Raw genomic sequence first — 18,099 nt, forward strand, 5'->3', positions numbered from 1 at the left:
TTTGCGTTTTGGACACAAAGGGTGAAATTTATCAGGATGAGAGATTCAGAAAGTGAGAGATTTCATCAGAAATCTCCAGGTTTTTTTTAAAACAGCAATCATTACACTTCAAAATCAAACTAGTTTTGCTGTGTAAATCAGGCATGTCCAACGTTGGCCCTCCAGATGTTGTGAAACTACACATCCCAGCATGCTTTGCCACAGTTTTGCTATTAGAGAATGCTAAAACTATTGCAAAGCATGCTGGGATGTTTAGTTTCAAAACATCTGGAGGACCAACGTTGGACATGCCTGGTGTAAATGATTGCCGCTTTAAAAAAACTGGAGATTTCTTACCAAATGTCTCAATTTCTGATTCTCTCATCCTATTAAATTTCACCCACAGTATCAAAAAGGTAATGGCAAAGTGAGTGACGTTCCTGGGCAATTACAGGGAGGTGTCACGAAGAGAATGTTGTGGGCGTGTTCTGGGAATGTCATGGGCGTGTCAATGACAGCAGCTACACTCCCAGATGAACGGATGCAACCATAAAGGTCATAATCAAACATAGAACCTCTATCGGCCTCAGGACTAGCGCTAGGGTTGATGATGCACCATCGGTGTCAGCTAAAGAATCACTGATGGTGGCACAGCATGCAGAGACACTGAGAGTCGGCGTATTAGCCTGGCACAGCAAGGCGCAGGCATTAGCACCAGGGGAAGACTGATCCTAGCATTTGCATGACTCCAGCAACATGAACGGATGAGCAATGTCCACTTCTGAATCAGGCCTGATCTGCTTTGTCATTCATTCTTCTCATTCATATTCATTCCCCCAATCCCTCTATTCACGGTCACAGTCTATTCATGGGGTATTTACTGACACATAATCAGTTCCCCTCTGTGTAATTCAGTGTTGCCAGAAGTCAGTGTTTGCGGCTCCTGCTGTGGCCTGTTAGAGGAAGGGGTCAGCACTGAAAAGGTGCGAGGAGGGGGCTTTGCACTGTAACAATAAGCTGCACACAGCTCTATCTGGACAACAAAGTGGAAGAACAGACGGCCTGACTCATACACTTGCCACCAAAGCTGCGGCCTGATTCATGAGCTACCTGCAAATAGGGGGGGGGGGGGGGGGGGGCTGGCCAGTGTCTCCCATTTTTTAGTAAGGCTGAGACCAAAGGACTTCTTATGCTGCGTCTACAGACCCGGCACTCTGATCGCAGATACTGACAGGAGGCGCCTATTTCCTACACATCACTACTGGGTCTCTGAATCAGCCCCAAAGCTGCAATTCTGGAACATGACACCCCCCTTTCCAGAATTTATCTTACCCAATGCTGTGACTAACCATAATGGTAAGTCCCGAATTTTCTAATCAACAAGACATAAAGGTGGACAGAGGGATGATTGCGTGTATGTATCAAAATCCGGGCTCCGATAATACAGCATCTTGGCAAAGAGCTGGAAGCAGTGCGGTAGATACAGCCACAACACTATAGGGCTACTAATGCCATCGAAAGATAACGTTATCCTGTCAGCTCTCCTATAATACAGCGTCTTGGCAAACAGCTGGAAGCAGTGCGGTAGATACAGCCACAACACTATAGGGCTACTAATGCCATCGAAAGATAACGTTATCCTGTCAGGGCTCCGATAATACAGTGTCTTGGCAAACAGCTGGAAGCAGTGCGGTAGATACAGCCACCACGCTATAGGGTTACTGTATAGTAATGCCATCCTAAGATAACGTTATCCTGTCAGGGCTCTGGAATCTGACACCTTCACAGCCTGCTATAGAAACAAACTGAGTGTAGATGCACTAAGCCTTGTAGAGGGATAATGTGGCGAGAGATACAGTTGTGTTTAAAAAATGGCGTATGGATAATTAGGTCACCAGCATGTTGGTCGACATGCATTTAGGTTGACATGAGTCAAGGTCGACATGCAGGAATTTTGACATGAGTCTAGGTCGACATGCATGAATGTCGACATGAGTCTAGGTCGACATGGGTTAGGTCGAAAGGGTCATTAGGTCGACAGGGTCATTAGGTTGACATGGTGTTAGGTCGACAGTCAAAAGGTCGACATGTAGTTTTACACAATTTTTTTGTCCCGAATGTCAACTACATGGACACTGAAACGTAGCACCGCGTCCCCTCGCATGGCTCGCTGCACTCGCCATGCTTCCACCACGCCCTAATGGACGTTAGGGAATGAAATACCGCCTGTCAGCACGTCGGCTCAATTCGCCAGCCGCCACCAGCCCCCACAAGCCGAAGGAAGGGGGCTCGCGAGCAGGAGATGCACACAAGCCCCATTCCGTCGGAGCCCTCTGCCCGCTCCCCGCTGCTCCCCCTTCGCCGCCCGCAGCCCTCACTATCTCTGCCCATCTCTGCTTCAGGAAGATGGGCAGGGAATCTGCTACCCGCCACCGTGCTGATGGGGTTGTGTGTGCATGTGAGACTCATGCGCATCCCCATCAGATGGCGCGCCTCCCCGCCAGCCAGCGCCAGCTCAGGGAATCTGAGACGCTCCATCTGTAGAATCAGATTCTACTCATTATGGGCCAGCTGCACTAAGCTTCAAAAGTGATAATATAGAGAGTGATAAACAGCCAGCCAATCAGCTCCTGTCTGACATTTTTCAAACACAGTCTGTGACATGGCAGGCAGGAGCTGATTGGCTGGCTGTTTATCAATCCATTTTATCACTTTTGAAGCTTAGAGAAGCTTTAGCACCTTCTAGAAGATAGATAGAATAGATAGAATCTGATTGGTTGCTATGGGCAACATCCCATCTTCAGTAGAACTCCCATCTTAGTAAATTGACCCGTTACTATTTGCAGCTATCCTCCAAAAATAGCGCATATTTTAAAAATTTACTGTACTTAAATATCACAAAATACATTTTTTTAAAAATCCATTTGCAGCCACGGATGCGCGTCTGGGTGGAGAGCCCCGTCAGACCCCCTGACTCCGCGTGTATTCACAGGACACTGCCCAGTACTTAATTTGCTATTGATTTTAGCACTAAACACATCCAATCAATTGTTTTCATAAAGAATCCCCACCTATGAGACGTACGGTATTAGCACAAATGAATCTGCTTGTCTCTCATAGATTTTCAGAATGAAATCCATTTTAAATTATTCATGGGCAATAATGTCTGTCAAAGTGTAAAGGAAATCTATGGGTTTAGGTGAGCGCGTGGTGAAACAGAGTGCAGCGTGAGGTATGTTTTACTGCATATAGGCCCTTCAGCGGCGTAACTATAGCCCCGCAGCCACCACGGGGGGGCGCTGTGCATGTGGGGGCGCCGGGGGCTGCGGTGCTATAGTTAAACCCCCCCCCAATCCCCCGCAGACTTACCTATAGCGCTGGTTCTGGCGGCTCCGTTCTTCTGCTGAGGACCACCAGAAAATGGCCGCCCCCATATAGCACACAGTTCTCTGAAACTGTCTGCTGTATGGGGGCGGCCATTTTCTGGTGGTCCTCAGCAGAAGAACGGAGCCGCAGGGACCAGCGCTATAGGTAAGTCTGCGGGGGATTGAGGGGGGTTTGCATGGGCGGCGGGGTAGGGGTGCTCGGCGGGGTAGGGGAGCTCGGCGGGGTGGCGACAGGGGGGGGGCGCCCCCCCCCCTAACGGCGGGGGGGGCGCCCAAAACGTAGCTACGCCACTGAGGCCCTTATTCAGGTTGACTCGCTCGGGCACGAATTCAACCTTGAGAATGGTTAGCCGGCGCCACCCATTCCCAAGCCGGGTTCATCCGTCCGGCACACGAATGGATGTTTTACATAAACAATGATTTGCATGCCGGTGGGAAACTCCCCCGTCTTTCAATGATCGCCGACCATAGAATGATGGGAAAGGCACACGCATATGTACGGGTGGTCCAGACCACTCCTACATATGAGGGAAGGGTACTCTTTACCTAGCACGGCGCCCACGATTTTGATCGTGGGCATCGTAGGTAAAAAAATTGCGGGCATCGCGGCCATTGAATGCACTAAAAATCGGGTGCGACGCGACCGACGCGATGCCCGCGATTTCCCATAGGGAACAATGTTAAATTTCTCAATTGACCCGATTTTACTGTTCAATGCCTCAATTGACACGATTTTTCCATAGGAAACAATGTTAAATGGGCCACAGAGGCCAAATAGGCACCCTGAAGTGTGAAATGGCCCCCACAATTGTTAACGCCACCCCACGATCAACGTCAACCCGAAGCGTGGCGAGCGCAGCAAACCCACGAGGGGCGGCGGTACGCGTCCTACGACCTTTTCATACCCCCACTATCCACGTCGGCGTGGAGTTGAGAATAGAATAGTGTGGCGAGCGCAGCGAGCCACCGAGCCCGAAGCGTGGCGAGGGGACGCGGATACCTTCACAGGTATACGAGTCCCTTCGCGGGCTTCACAGGTATCCTCGTCCCCTCGCGGGGCTCACTGCGCTCGCCACGCTTCGGGCTCGGTGGCTCGCTGCGCTCACCACACTATTCTATTCTCAACTCCACGCCGACGTGGATAGTGGGGGTATGAAAAGGTCGTAGGACGCGTACCGCCGCCGCTCGCCACGCTTCGGGTTGACGTTGATCGTGGGGTGGCGTTAACAATTGTGGGGGCCATTTCACACTTCAGGGTGGCTATTTGGCCTCTGTGGGCAATTTAACATTGATTCCTATGGAAAAATCGTGTCAATTGAGGCATTTAACATTGGTCCCTATGGGCAATCGCAGGCATCGCGTCGGTCGCGTCGCACCCGATTTTTTAGTGCATTCAATGCCCGCGATGACCGCGATGGGCGCCGTGCTAGGTAAAGAGTACCGAGGGAAGAAATGCAGTGATATGGGCGGGCATCCGGTTATGTCAGCTGTCCACTCCCCGCACATGCGTCATGACCGCATTACCATTTGTACGCCCAGCGTTTTCATGGAAATGTCTATGAAACGCTGGGCATACGCATATTATAATGGGCCTGCCCGGATCCCCATGCCCCTCTCCACCCCCCGCTCGGAAGGCAGGGAGCGTGCGCTTGGTAAACAGAATTTACGCCGAGTTCACTCGCTCCCAGCATATGCACATGCGCAGAAATGCTGCTGCAAAACATCAGTTCTCGGGGCGAATTCGCACCCGAGCGAATGAACCAGAATAATGCCTGTAGGGAAGTATATGTATGTATGTCACTGATCATTAAACAGTATTTGGAATGTTCATCATTTTCCTTAATTATGAACACATGGAACTTATAAACAACTACTAAGCCCGCTTGAAGCAAATGCTTTGTAATCTAGTCTTCTACCTTGTGATTGCCTCTGTGTTTGTGCATGTGTCAGAGAGAAAGAGATGTAGTTTTACTCACTGCCAACAGATGGCAGTGTTTCAGAGACACACAATCAGACACTAGACATATGTATAGATGATAAATGATAGTATATTGTATTAGGCAATGGGGATGTATCCAACTTTGTATAGGAACTAATCAGCTTTGACCTATCATTTTATAGAATGTGCTTAATAAGTAATAGCAATGAGCTGATTGGTTGCTACTGACAGCTAGTCCATTTCACCATTCCTTAAATGTTTTGTCCAATGTCATAGAGTGAACAAGTTACTCCAGAAATGTCCAGCAAATCCAAAGCAACCTTGTACCCCAATCACACATTTTCAACTGGGGAATTTGCAGAAAAATCCGGGTTTTTCCTTTATGTGAAAGGGTCAACACGGGTCTTAAATCCCGGCACTTCAACCCTGCTCTTGACCAGGGTTGGTGAGCCGGGATTCAAGACTCGTGTTGACCCTTTCACATCACAGAAGAACCCGGGCTTTTCAGCAAATTCCGGGTTGATAAGTTTTAACCCGGGAATTTGCGGGTGGTGTGAATTTGGGTCAGACTGCACCCGGCAAAATGACCTAGCACTAAAAAATGCCGGGTAATTGCCGGGTGGCCGGTGTGAAAGGGGTATTAATCTAATAATTACTAGGAAACACAGACCAGCAGATAGCTCTAATAATAAGTAACTGGAATAGTCTGATATCGAACTGGGATAACTGTTACTCCATCAGTATAAATACAATGCACAAGTAACACAGCAACATATGTTAAAGCCCATATACTATCAAACACACTAATATACTGTGTTTTGGCCTTAGAAGTGGCAAAGAAGGGATGGAGGCTGTCAAGAGGGTAGAGTATACAGCAGGTACATATACATCATACATCTGTAATGCCATATCCATCTGTAGCTATTCAGCACTATATAGTTGTTTTCCTTAGTAAAGCAATTGCCATCCAGTGGTGAAGCAGTGTAATGACATGCTTTGGATCATCTGCCATAGTATGCCTAAAGGCCCATACACAATGTGGGACTTTGAGCTGAAAGCCGCTCAAACTTCATGTTTTGAGCGGCTTTCAGCTCAAAGCCTCCCAATGTGATGCAGTGAGCGGTGATGCGCGCTCCCGCATCATCGCCGGGAAAGCCGCTCATCTGCTGGTATTACCAGCAGAGAGATATATCCAGCAAAGAAGGATATCAATCTTGGCGCTCTGGGTAAGAAGGTGAAGTGCTTAAGTCAGTACACTTGCGGAAGGATTCTGGCACTCACACAATTCCCGTGTATCTGGAAACTGTGGCTGTGCATTATAGATTTAGCGAGTTGGATATTTCAGAATAACTGACATGTTGTGCTTTGCCATTTGAACTTTTTGTCCTATATCATCCTTCTCCAAATTTCTATAGCATTTCCCATGTCTAGTTCACTGCTTGTAATGGCTCAGGAAATCTCCATCATACTGTCTAACACAACTTTAATCAGGGTAATGCAGTTCTCCTTCATTTTTCATTTCGAATTTGGGATTCAGTTCAAAATAGCAAAGTTTTAGTACATCTACTACCCAGCTAATAGCATCAGCAGCCTTTTATTGTCATCCATTCCAGCACTTGCCTTCAATCACTGCAATTTAGAAAAAAACATTGCCTTCTTTAGATGGAACTCTGCTTCAGTACTGCCATTCTATGGCAATATGACATCTCCCAGCTAAACAAACACATGCAATTGTTAAACCTACAGGTACACTAATAACCCGGCAGTGCTGGATTTCCTGTTTTGACGGACTATTATCAGTGGTGTCCCTGCATCGCATCTGCCCCCTGCACCTGGTGTGCCCCCCTCCTCACAGTGTGACTCCCCCACACACTCCACTCTCCCTCCCCCCGATACTCTCTCCCGCAATCCGTCTCCCCCTCGGCGTGACTCCCTCTGTCCTTCAGCAGCACCGCTCCTCTCCCCCACACACCACAGCGTGACTCCCAGTGCCAGCAGCACTGCTTCTCCCTCAAAACCTTTTTTCGAATCCTAACTTCCCCCTGAACCTGATACGTGCACATTAAAAGAGGTCCCGGTCCCGGACCATTGGGTACCGGAAAATCGGTGTTGTACCTGTATATGTAATTATTATTAATAAAAAGCCGCTAGTGCAACATTTTAAATGATTAATTCCCTATGTACTGAACACACAGCAAACAGCTGTCCAAACAGTGATGCATTCATGGAAAGTAACAGACATGCTTGTAGGCGTTCGCCGGCCTAGGTCACATGATGTCAGTGCCCGCCCCCAATTCGCACTACAATGTGCAGCTGAAAAGTAAGTCCACGTCAGCTCGCAGCGTAGCAAGAGGATTCAGGCAGTGAAGGGACAAGTGTTCTAAAGGGTGGTGTTAACCTTCTTGTTAGGCCGAATACACACAGCCTAGCAAGCACATCTATCCTTAATGAATGCAGCTTGTATTTAAAATGGATGGACAGAGCTTGGAGCCAGACTTCTTTCAGGCTTGTCTACCCTCCCAGAATGCCGGGCCCCCGGGAAGGTGGGCAATCCTCCCATATTGGCCAGGCAGCCCTCCCACACCCCTTCCCCGCGGGTCCGCGGCGAGGGGCGGTGCTAAAATGACGCAAATTCTGTCATTTTAGCCCCTCCCTAATTCACGGACCCGCAAATTAGTTAAGTGTGGTAAGCTTCCTTCTATATCCAATGAACACCAAACAACTCCTCATCATCAAATCTACTAGTACATTTAAAGGTACAATGTAATTCAAAAAATATTAAGTGTCATTTTTAATATAAAATGTAAAGGAATACAAACACCTCCACATATATGACTATCAATATAAACATTAAATTAGAATTATTTTTATTTCCCAGTAGTTGCTCCAATGGAGTTGTGGACTAAGTAATAGGGGCACAACCTCATCTAAGATAGCAGGCATCAGGCCCTAAGTAATAGATAAAGGGGCCTCTATAACATATAGCAGCCACGCTAATGAATTCAGTACTGCTAGAGAGGTCAATACGCAATCAGTAAATCAGAAGTGGATAGAAAATGAGTCTGACAGTCATCATCATGATTGCCCCAGGCCTCCAATACCTATGATATAAGCCTCCTAAGATGTGTCTACATCTAGCTGTGCTGCAATCCTGCAAACAGGCCCTTACTGTACTCAGTATAAGGTGTGTGCACATTACATGATATATTACACAATTGGGCCCTTATTCTAGTTGACCCGGATGGATGCGTATTTTCGGACGGCCACCGAGTGTTCTTAGCCCTGCCTACCGTACGGATCGCTCACACCTTCCGAATGCGGTAAGACGCCGACCGAACGGACCGGGAGTGGATGTTTCATGTGTACACCTCCCCCAACTGTGGGAACCTCCCCCATCCTCCGATGGTTGCCGACCATCGAGTGATAGACCGAGCGGTCAGACAGCTACGAGTGCTCCAGACCACACGGACATTTCTCCGTGTGAAAGAAGGGATATGGGCGGGCAGCTGACATCCGGCTGTGTCAGCTGTCCGCCCCCCACACGTGCGTCATGGCAGGATTACCATATTTACACCCAGCATTTTCATGGGAATGCCCATGAAACGCAGGGCGTACTTATATGGTAATGAGCGCAAACAGCCCTTCGCGCCCCTCTCCAACCCCTGTTCGAATTATTCCGACCGATCATTTTCTGTACAGAATTCACGCCGTTTTCGGATGTGTGCGGCGCTGGCACAATACATCGGTCGTTCGACCAAACACGCAGCCATCCGACTCAATCAGAATAAGGGCCTATGTACGGTAAGGACGATCGTTAATGATAATTTTATTCATGTCGACTAGTGAGTTCTTACTATATCATTAAAGATTCATGCTCCAATTGTTCATTAAAAATATCGCTACCGAGAGCCATGTTGCTGAATGTGGCATGGTCCTTGCTCCTACCCCCCCAATACCGATGCCATTGCTCATGGCATTGGTAAGAGTGTATGCGCTTGCCGATGCCAGCACCCACGCCAGATCCTATCATGCACTACATCACTGGTAGGGATAGCCATCATCGGTTCAGACGCAATCAATGGTTGCCATCGATAGTGATTCTGCATCCAGCCATCGATAGTCATAAACTATTTGATGGATAACCATCTATAGTTTTAGCTATCGATGGTCATCCATTATTTTTGACTGAATGGCCCATGGTCCAATGAGAACTCTGGGGCGGGACTTCCAGGTGTCGGGGGGTGTGTGTGTGTGTGGGGGGGGGGGGGTGGAGCTATGCTCCGTGTCTCTGCCCCTTGAAAATAAAAAAAAGGAACCATCGATTCTCCTTTGCCATTGATGTAGGGAAACATCTGGTTCTCCCACATCGATAGCAACACTCTTCAACATTGGCCTTAAACCATCAATGATTTTAAATCATCGATGGTTGATAGCCATCCCTACTTACTGGGTACACATATCGTGTAATGAGTTACAGCTTAAATATAAGTAATGAGGACTCAATCAACATACTATAAGAGGCTTGAGGCCAATGATGGAGATGAGTATGCAGATGAAGATGGTCAATGAGTGAGTATAGGAGAGCTGTGAGTGAAATGTGAAGAGAAGTGGGCTTTGACAACTCGAGGGAAGAGGGCCCTGCTCGGAGGAGCTTACAATCTAGTAGGAAGGGGAGACAGACAGATTACAAAAGGTGCAAGCGAGTGGGTGGTGGCAAGAGAGCAGGATGTAAACAGGCAAGGGGTCGGAGAACCAGCTAGTTTATGCAGTGGAAGGGTACGCTTTGATGAAAGGTGAGTTTTCAGTGCCCGTTTGAAGCTTTGCAAGGTCGCGGAGAGTCTAATGGAGCGAGGGAGTGTGTTGCACTGAAGGGGTGCAGCACTGGCAAAGTCCTGTACTCTAGTCATCGGCCGACCGTAGAGGGCTTGAGGGTGTATGAATGGAGATGAGGTTAGAGATATATGGAGCAATGGAATTAGAGATGGCCCTGTATGTGAGTGTGAGGTGTTTGAAGAGGATTATGTAGGGGAATGGGAGCAAGTGCAGATTTTGTTTAAGGGGAGTGGCTGAATTAGAGCAGCGGGAGAGGAAGATAAGCCTGGCTGCAGACTTGAGGACAGATTGGAGAGGAGCCAGTTGGGACTGAGCAAGGCCGGTGAGGAGAAAATGAATACCCATTACACAATTACAGCACATTTGCAACAAAAAATTAATTTTCAAATTATTTCTAAAATTATTTCTAAACTTTAAAATTATAAATTTACTTTGATGTGTCAAAATAGGTCATGTACTGTACATGTCATTTCTACAATTTTCCACGTCAAATGCATCTTCTGTGCATTGCTGTGCAAATCGGATGCACAAGCAGCTTCGGATGATATACAGCATGTATATACTGTATGCTGTAAGTAATTGCTACAGAATTCCCGGAATCCCGGTACTTCAGGGTAATGCTACAGTGCTGGGCTTCCCTGACAGATGCCAGAGGTACAGTCTGTAGCATCTGTCTCCTCTGTGGCGGCGGACAATTTCGGAGGGACATTGTAGCAGAATTCTATGACCGCATACCATTTGCATAACACAGAATCCGGCGCCCCCAAGCAACTGCTTGGTCTGCAGGGACAATTGCTACGCCACTGAACATAGCAGAGTATATGAACATTGTATGCATGAAGATTGCAATGAGAGGAATTCCAAAGGACAGCTCTTATTGGATTCCTCAAGGATTTATTATGAGAGAACCTTGTACAGTATATACTGTAGATCAAGCTCAGGAAAGATATGATTTGATACATATGGAAAAACCAGTCATATATAACAGAATATTATCTATATGCATATATGTCTAGTGTCTGTGTGTGTCTCTGAAACACCGCCACCTGTTTGCAGCGGGTGATACTACATCTCTTTCTCTCTCACACATACACATACACAGAGGCAATCACAAGGTAGCAGACTAGCTTACAAAGCATTAGCATTGTGCGGGCTTACTAGTTATAAATATAAGCAAAAAAGCACATAGTTAGGCAGACATCATGTGACTCCCCAGTCTCACAGTGCTTACCATACTAGAACTTGGGTAAGCATTCTATCTAAATATGTACAACCTACATCATAGTTCGTGACCACAAGACTGGCGTACTGGTTAGTATTGCTGCTTCACAGCTCTGAAGTCAAGACATCAATTCAAGAAAAGGTGCTATCTGTGTGGAGAGTTTATGCTTTCTGTGTTTGTATAGGTTTCCTCCCACACCACAACATCACGTATTGAGGCTAGATATACCGTATAAGGACACGAGACATAGAGCTAGAACATAGACATAGAACTAACTTATATTAATCTTCTTATAGTAAACCCCGCTAGCACCTCAAAGCAGAAAAGCTCAGATGTCCAGCCTCTATACTAGCTGGCAGAGTCTCACCAATCAGAGCCTTTGTAACAGTTATTTCTTTACTGGCAGGAAGATTGTGAATGTCAGGGTCTGAGAGACTCTTGTATTATAGTGGAAGATGTATCCAACCTTTCAAAGAGTGTGCATAAATGTAGACGTTTGCCAAAGCAGTCAATCAGCTTCTACCTGTGTATTATAGGGGAAGATGTATCCAACCTTCCAAAGAGTATGCATGAGTGTAGAAGTTTGACAAAGTAGCCAATCAGCTTCAACCTACCATTATAAAGAATGCGCTTGCTAAATGCTATCTAGAAGGTGATTGGCTAGCTATGGGCAACTTCTCGGCTGGCCTTTTTCTGCACTCTTTAGAAAGTTTAATACATTTCCTGGCATGCCGCCAATTGGCTGGCTAGCCAATAACCTGCTAAGAACACAAGGATTGGGTCATTGCAGTGTGATTGGGAGGAGAATCTTCAAAGCCATGGCATTGATACCGTTTATGGCAGGCATGTCCAAACTATGGCCCTCCAGCTGTTGTGAAACTACACATCCCATGATGCCTTGCCACAGTTTTGTTATTAGGGAATGATAAAATTATTGCAAGGCATGCTGGTATGTGTCGTTTCCCAACAGCTGGAGGGCCATAGTTTGGACATGCCTGGTTCATCAAAAAGGGGCTTACTATAAAAAGCATTAATACGAGCAGAGGACTATAAACCAAAATCCCAGTTTGACCATTCTATAGAGATAATACCAACAAAATAACTAAAAATATGACGCATAATATAAAAAAAAAAATCTCAAATGTTTCATAAATTTCCACTTACAAACAAAACATGTAACACTCCACAGAGATGCGCTTAGGCATAAATAAGATTGAAGAACATTTATATGATAGCGTGTCTTTAAACCCCAATGCCATGCATAATAAAGCAGCCATTGAAGGGGAGTGTGATTTACTGTTTGTTACTGAACATGTGATTTGCGCTAAGGCCAGTTCATTACCTTCTAGACGTATTAAAATATATTGCACATTGTTCTGAGGCCTGAGATAATGTTCCACGGCAGATCGGAGGATAACTGCTAGGCCAGTCTTCGAGAGAGGCGCTCAATAAAAATGCAGATAAGATGGTCTGCTCTTGAGCCGGAAGGGCATTTGCTATTTGAGGATGAAGAAATGAGAATAGTATACAGTATCTTAAGGGATGTACACTAATTTCTAGCGTTCAACTAAAGGGAATATTCTGTGTTTGCCTTTCCACGGTTCTAGGGTTGCAAATGCCTCAATCTCGAAGGATTTACCAAATACAGTATATCCTTAACACAACAACTGCTGAGTGAGACATACATTCCTAAAATACTGTAATTACAAATAATAATATTCATTTTCCGACACACTGCGCCGCTTGTGCCTGGAACAGATCAGAAAGGGGTCGCGCTTCCTGCTGGTGTCCTTTGTGAAACGAAGTACAGCAGATTCTAACTGGTTTTGGCACTTATGTATGGATGTGCGGAGACACATTCGTGGGATATATGCATTACGTGATGATAACAGACATTTATAACCGAGAATATAAGAGCGGGGGCAGCCTTAAGTGACATCAGCAGATCAAGCTCCAGCGTCAACCTACTTATAAAGATAAACTTCCGCATCACTGGGTTCCTAATTTCCAGGCCACTGAGTATCCTCTGTACCAAGCGCTTCTCAAAAGACGAAACATACATTTGCCACAATAAGGAGCCCACTGCAGCATTTCTGTCCATACCCTTCGTTAGGCTTCAATAATAATCCTTTGCAAAGGTGAACATTGGGACGTAACAAATTGTTCTATTATATTACTAGATCAAATTGTAGAAATCTCTTGTTTTATATAATCCAACCATGACACTGAGGCATTGTCACAAACACAGACACTGAAAACTGCATCTGTATTATGTTAATCCTTTCACTGCTGTCTGTATCTGCTGCACACTGTATACTTAAGTCTATAGTGGCTGTACAAATATATACATATTGTAAATGAAGGACACAGCTTAGGAGCATAAACAACAAAAGCAAAGTATTTGGTGAAAATTGCACAATTAAAGGACAGTGTTATCAAATACAAATAAATGCAATAAAAAATACAGTGGTCCGCTTAGTATTTCGCAATCCGCAAATGTCATTTTATATTTTGGTAATTGCATATAACCTAACAGGCGCATTAATAAAACCACTAATTAGAGATTAGCGCAGAATTTCTATTTAACCCACAACTTGCCTGCGAATATTTCACAGACACTTAGGGGGGAATGTGACAATTAGACGCTACCCTCTTCTACAGTAGGGGTGGAATTGAATATCAATTGTAAATAGACCACCTCTCCCTCTGTCCCACCCCACCCCCACCGGCGTGCCTCTGACTGCATTACATTACCAAGAAAATGTCATAATTGATTAGTCAGCAGTGTGAAAGGGAGCGTATTCTGTAAGGTCAGAAGCTAACAAGTATTTATCCCTATGGCTGTTATTCTTGGGGCATACAAAAGATGAATTCTATGTTCTTTCACAAGACAATCTTGGAACTAGTAGCCCAGGTGTTGCACCAATTATTCCCAACTTCTCCACATCAATGGAAGACATACTTACAGGCATTTGTTACGGCAAAACTGTTGGCTGTTTCTATGTTGTCTACGTGAGGAATCAAATTAAAAAGTGCTTCGGATTCATTAGGGCTGGTGTTATGGAGAAAAATTGCTAATCGAAAAGCAGTATATTCCTGATCTGTGTTCCGAATGAAAAGCCCACCTATAAATAAAGTAAAAAAAACACACAGAAATAAAGATGTATTTATGTTTTTTTTTAACGCAGACATGCACACAAATAAACAGCTCATTGTATGCAGGTGCAATAAAGTTTGACAGCATTCTGCTCCAGTAATTAACGCCATTGATAGCTGACATGTGGTTCGAGACGCAGTCTGATCGCATTTCACATTGCAACGACTCGCACTTTGGCACATTATTCAGCAATATTATTTCATTCGCTCATCTTACACCACTATAGGTTACATGCCGTGAATTCGGATGCCCGTTCGTTACTGCATTGTGGTATTGGATTGTACTAGGGTCACTGGTGACATTTGAAAGCCTATACGTTAGATTCTCTTACATTTCGGAGATCCAAACCGATATTAATGGATATACTATGTGCCAATATTCACCTTGCTAATGTGGATAATCAATGCATCATTGAGGGAGTTAAATGAACTACTGTCCCCAGTATGAATGAATAGGAGCAGCCTGGTATTGTACATAGAACACAAACGTGAGTCTGCTTCCAGAATCCCATTAACACCCCCTCCTCCTTTAACCACTGTGCGATAAATTATGCAGCCATTAGCTGCAACACAAATTATTGGATGCAGCCCCCCCCCCCCCCCCCCCATTTTATTAAACAATGGATAGAATAAAGAAATAGTTTCCAAAAATCACAAATAAAAGGTAAGGGGTGCAGTGCAGGCTGCACAACTTTCCAACTAGCTACAATGTGATTGCACAGGGACAGGACATCAACTACTGCAGCAGACACAGATCATACATATAAACCATCCCTATAATGCAGGGGTGGGCAGGCCCAGGGTGGCAAGAGGGGGAGGGGGGGAGGGTGGCACAAGGGGTATTTGTCAGTGGATGCATAGGAACAAAACAAAACAGTAGATCACTAGTAGCCCAGGGTGACTGCTGCGGAAACTCTCACAGCTCAGATGTCAATCACAGGGGGACCTGAACTACAGTACAGACTGTCTATCAAAGAGGTTCTGCAGCAGCCCTTCTGTGCTGTAGAACTGTAAGGAGAGGGGGGGGGGGGGTGTCACTGATTTCAGTTTGAGGTCTATTTAAGTTATTTCAGATGAGGCACCTGCAGAATTGCCCCCCCCCCCCTCAAGTTGACCCATGGGCATTTTTGTGCAAAGTGCCCCCCCACCCCAGGCTCTCACCTATTTGCACGCTGCTAGGAAAAGCCCCCATCGCAATGCTCCACAATCCAGAGAATAATAAGAGCACAGTCTGCTGGCCAATAATCCGCATCTTCTCTCTCTCTCTCACTCTCTCTCTCTCTCTCTTGCTCTCTCTAGATGCTGCCGGAAAGCATCGAGGCTGAAGCCGCAACCAAGGAAAGGATGCCAGGCGCTGCCAGTCTAGCAATCCATCCTGGGCATGAGGTTTCCCGCAGTCTCCATAGCCCCGGGAGAGCTGGTGTCCGGCAGGAGAGGTTTGCACATGCAAAGATGGTGGAGTTGGTGGTGGAGGGAGGTCTAGTGGCTGCACTGAGAGATGAGACATGCGCTATCCCACTCTCCCCCCATCTCACACAATGCAACCCTCTCTCTCTCTCTCCCTGCAGCCTCCCTGCCTGTCTCACTGCAATTGCATGAATGGGATGCTGGCAGTATAGGAGATGACTGTGGTGTCACCCCCCCACCTCTGGAGCCGGCAGACAAGTCTGCTCTGCCTTCCCCATATAGCAGCAGCAGCAGTACAGAGAGAGACACTGCAGCAAAAGCCTCTCCCTGCTCCACCACCAGCAGCAGCTCTACAGGGGGGTGAGACAGCCTGACTGGGGGGGAGTAAGGGGTTAGACAAGGTCAAGGGCTCTGTCCTCCCACACTAGGCACCCATGTCTGCAGGAGGGGGGTGGCTGGATGGGTGCTGAGTGCAAACTGCCCATGCACCATGGTTGTGCCCGGCCCGGACTGGAGGGGGGCATGCACAGGCTACGGTGCACGTCCGGGATGTGTCTGGCAGATATTCTGTATCTGTCTCTTAACCCCTGCACTGCCAAAAGACAGTTTAGGCTGCTTTGTCAAGTAGTAAGAATGGATAGCTACAGTATGATATAATTATGTCTACTTTCATCTCCATCAAAATAATCACTGTAAACTGACTGTATGCATGTAATGTGGGGGGGGGGGGGGCATTGTTTAGCTTTGCTACATGTTAATGGGGGAAAAGGGGATGTGCAGACAGAACACAGGCATTTACTGAAGGGGGTCATTCATGCTGCAGAGGTATTGTCATACAGACGTTTAGAATGGTTCATTATTTCAGCACCTTGGACAGCACCACAGCCTTAGAATGCACTGGGTACTTACTACAGGTCCAGGGGGTTATTCAGACTTGAGCACTGTTGTGCGAAGTCACACATCGGTCGATTATCGATGGACTGCACATGCATACGGATCGAAGCGCTCATGTGAAAGGCCGAACAGCAAAAAAATTCAGCAACTTTTTTGATCGCTGCCCGCAGGATTGGCAGGAAGCCGGCACTGCGGGTGGTAACCGGACAATTTCTAGCTGTGTCAGGGAAACTATGCCCAGGCGTCTTCAGGGAGGGCATGTGACGTCAGCTCCGGCCTCGATCAGCCTGTTTCTATCGCTTAGGCCAAGTAGGTACCGGGTTACGCACAGACTGGGAAAGTTATTCAATGGTGAGTGAGTTGCGAATGGATTTTCAGCTGATTGTTGTTCGGTGAGATTTTCACTATCCATTCGCAGCCTTGCAGGGGTATGGGATTTCACTCTGGCAGGGGAGAGGCTATCGGATCATTGGTCTTAGAGATTTTGCTGTGCAGGTCTGAATAACCCCCCTAGGCAGCTATGTTTTTAAGTTTTAAAAACTTTGATTCAAAAATGTAAAATGTAAGGTTTGTGTGTGTGGGGGGGGGATGTGGAGCTCGTACTCCACTACAGGGGACGTTACCATTTACACCTGGAACCACTAACTTCTGGGTGTGTGTGGGCACTGTGCTGCAACAATACATGGTGGGCGTCAGCTAATCACCATGGCAACATACTATGAACCGTTGGTAATGGGTAGAGAGCAGTACCTCAAGGCACTCCAATCAACCATGGCGCATCCAGAAAACAGAACAGCATTTTGCGCTTTTTTTTTTTGTGGTCACGGAGCAGACATCTTGGTAGATTGTTGTATGTTATGGCGCGTACACACGGTTCAATTCTGTTTTCGATTCGATTTCTATTAGATATGGACTGTTCCACCTGCTCTGAAGTTTTTTCTACTCCTTTTCCATTTCTAATATTTTCTATTCGATGTGCATTCGATTTGCTATTAGATTAGATCAACACTGGCTTCAGGCAGGAGATGGACATCGAATAAAATGCAGCAGTGAACACATTAGATTTGCACTATCTACATTAGATTTGCACTATCTACTATTGGATTTCCACTATATAGTCTTGGCTGCCAAGACAATTTCTCTATTCAATTCATTTTTAAAGATAGCGAACTATAAAAACACACAAACAAAAAACATGAATGTGTTTAAAAAACGGCGGCTCCCTAATCCCACACTTAGTTTGGGCTGTAAATAGTGTTAATACAGGAATACTGTTGCCGACA

General features: G+C 46.2%; 1 protein-coding gene across 9 annotated transcripts in view; it reads right to left on the bottom strand.

The window, feature by feature from the left end:
• GRIA4 (glutamate ionotropic receptor AMPA type subunit 4) overlaps nucleotides 1–16,220 on the bottom strand; it is a 299,286-nt gene extending 283,066 nt beyond the window's left edge. For 4 of the 9 annotated variants that reach the window (XM_083170043.1, XM_083170042.1, XM_083170045.1 and 1 more), the window contains exons 1-2: nucleotides 15,677–16,220; nucleotides 14,326–14,484 (exon numbers count right to left, since the gene is read on the bottom strand). In XM_083170043.1, the coding sequence (XP_083026169.1) occupies nucleotides 14,326–14,484; nucleotides 15,677–16,022 (505 nt within the window). In that variant the 5' untranslated portion in view covers nucleotides 16,023–16,220. The remainder of the gene's footprint in view (nucleotides 1–14,325; nucleotides 14,485–15,676) is intronic. The other 5 variants (XR_014469815.1, XM_083170048.1, XM_083170044.1 and 2 more) reach the window with 4 other exon arrangements.
• Nucleotides 16,221–18,099: the final 1,879 nt, after the last annotated feature.

This window comes from Crinia signifera, chromosome 2 (assembly GCF_055691185.1).
Source record: "Crinia signifera chromosome 2, ASM5569118v1, whole genome shotgun sequence".
Classification (NCBI taxonomy): Eukaryota; Metazoa; Chordata; class Amphibia; order Anura; family Myobatrachidae; genus Crinia; species Crinia signifera.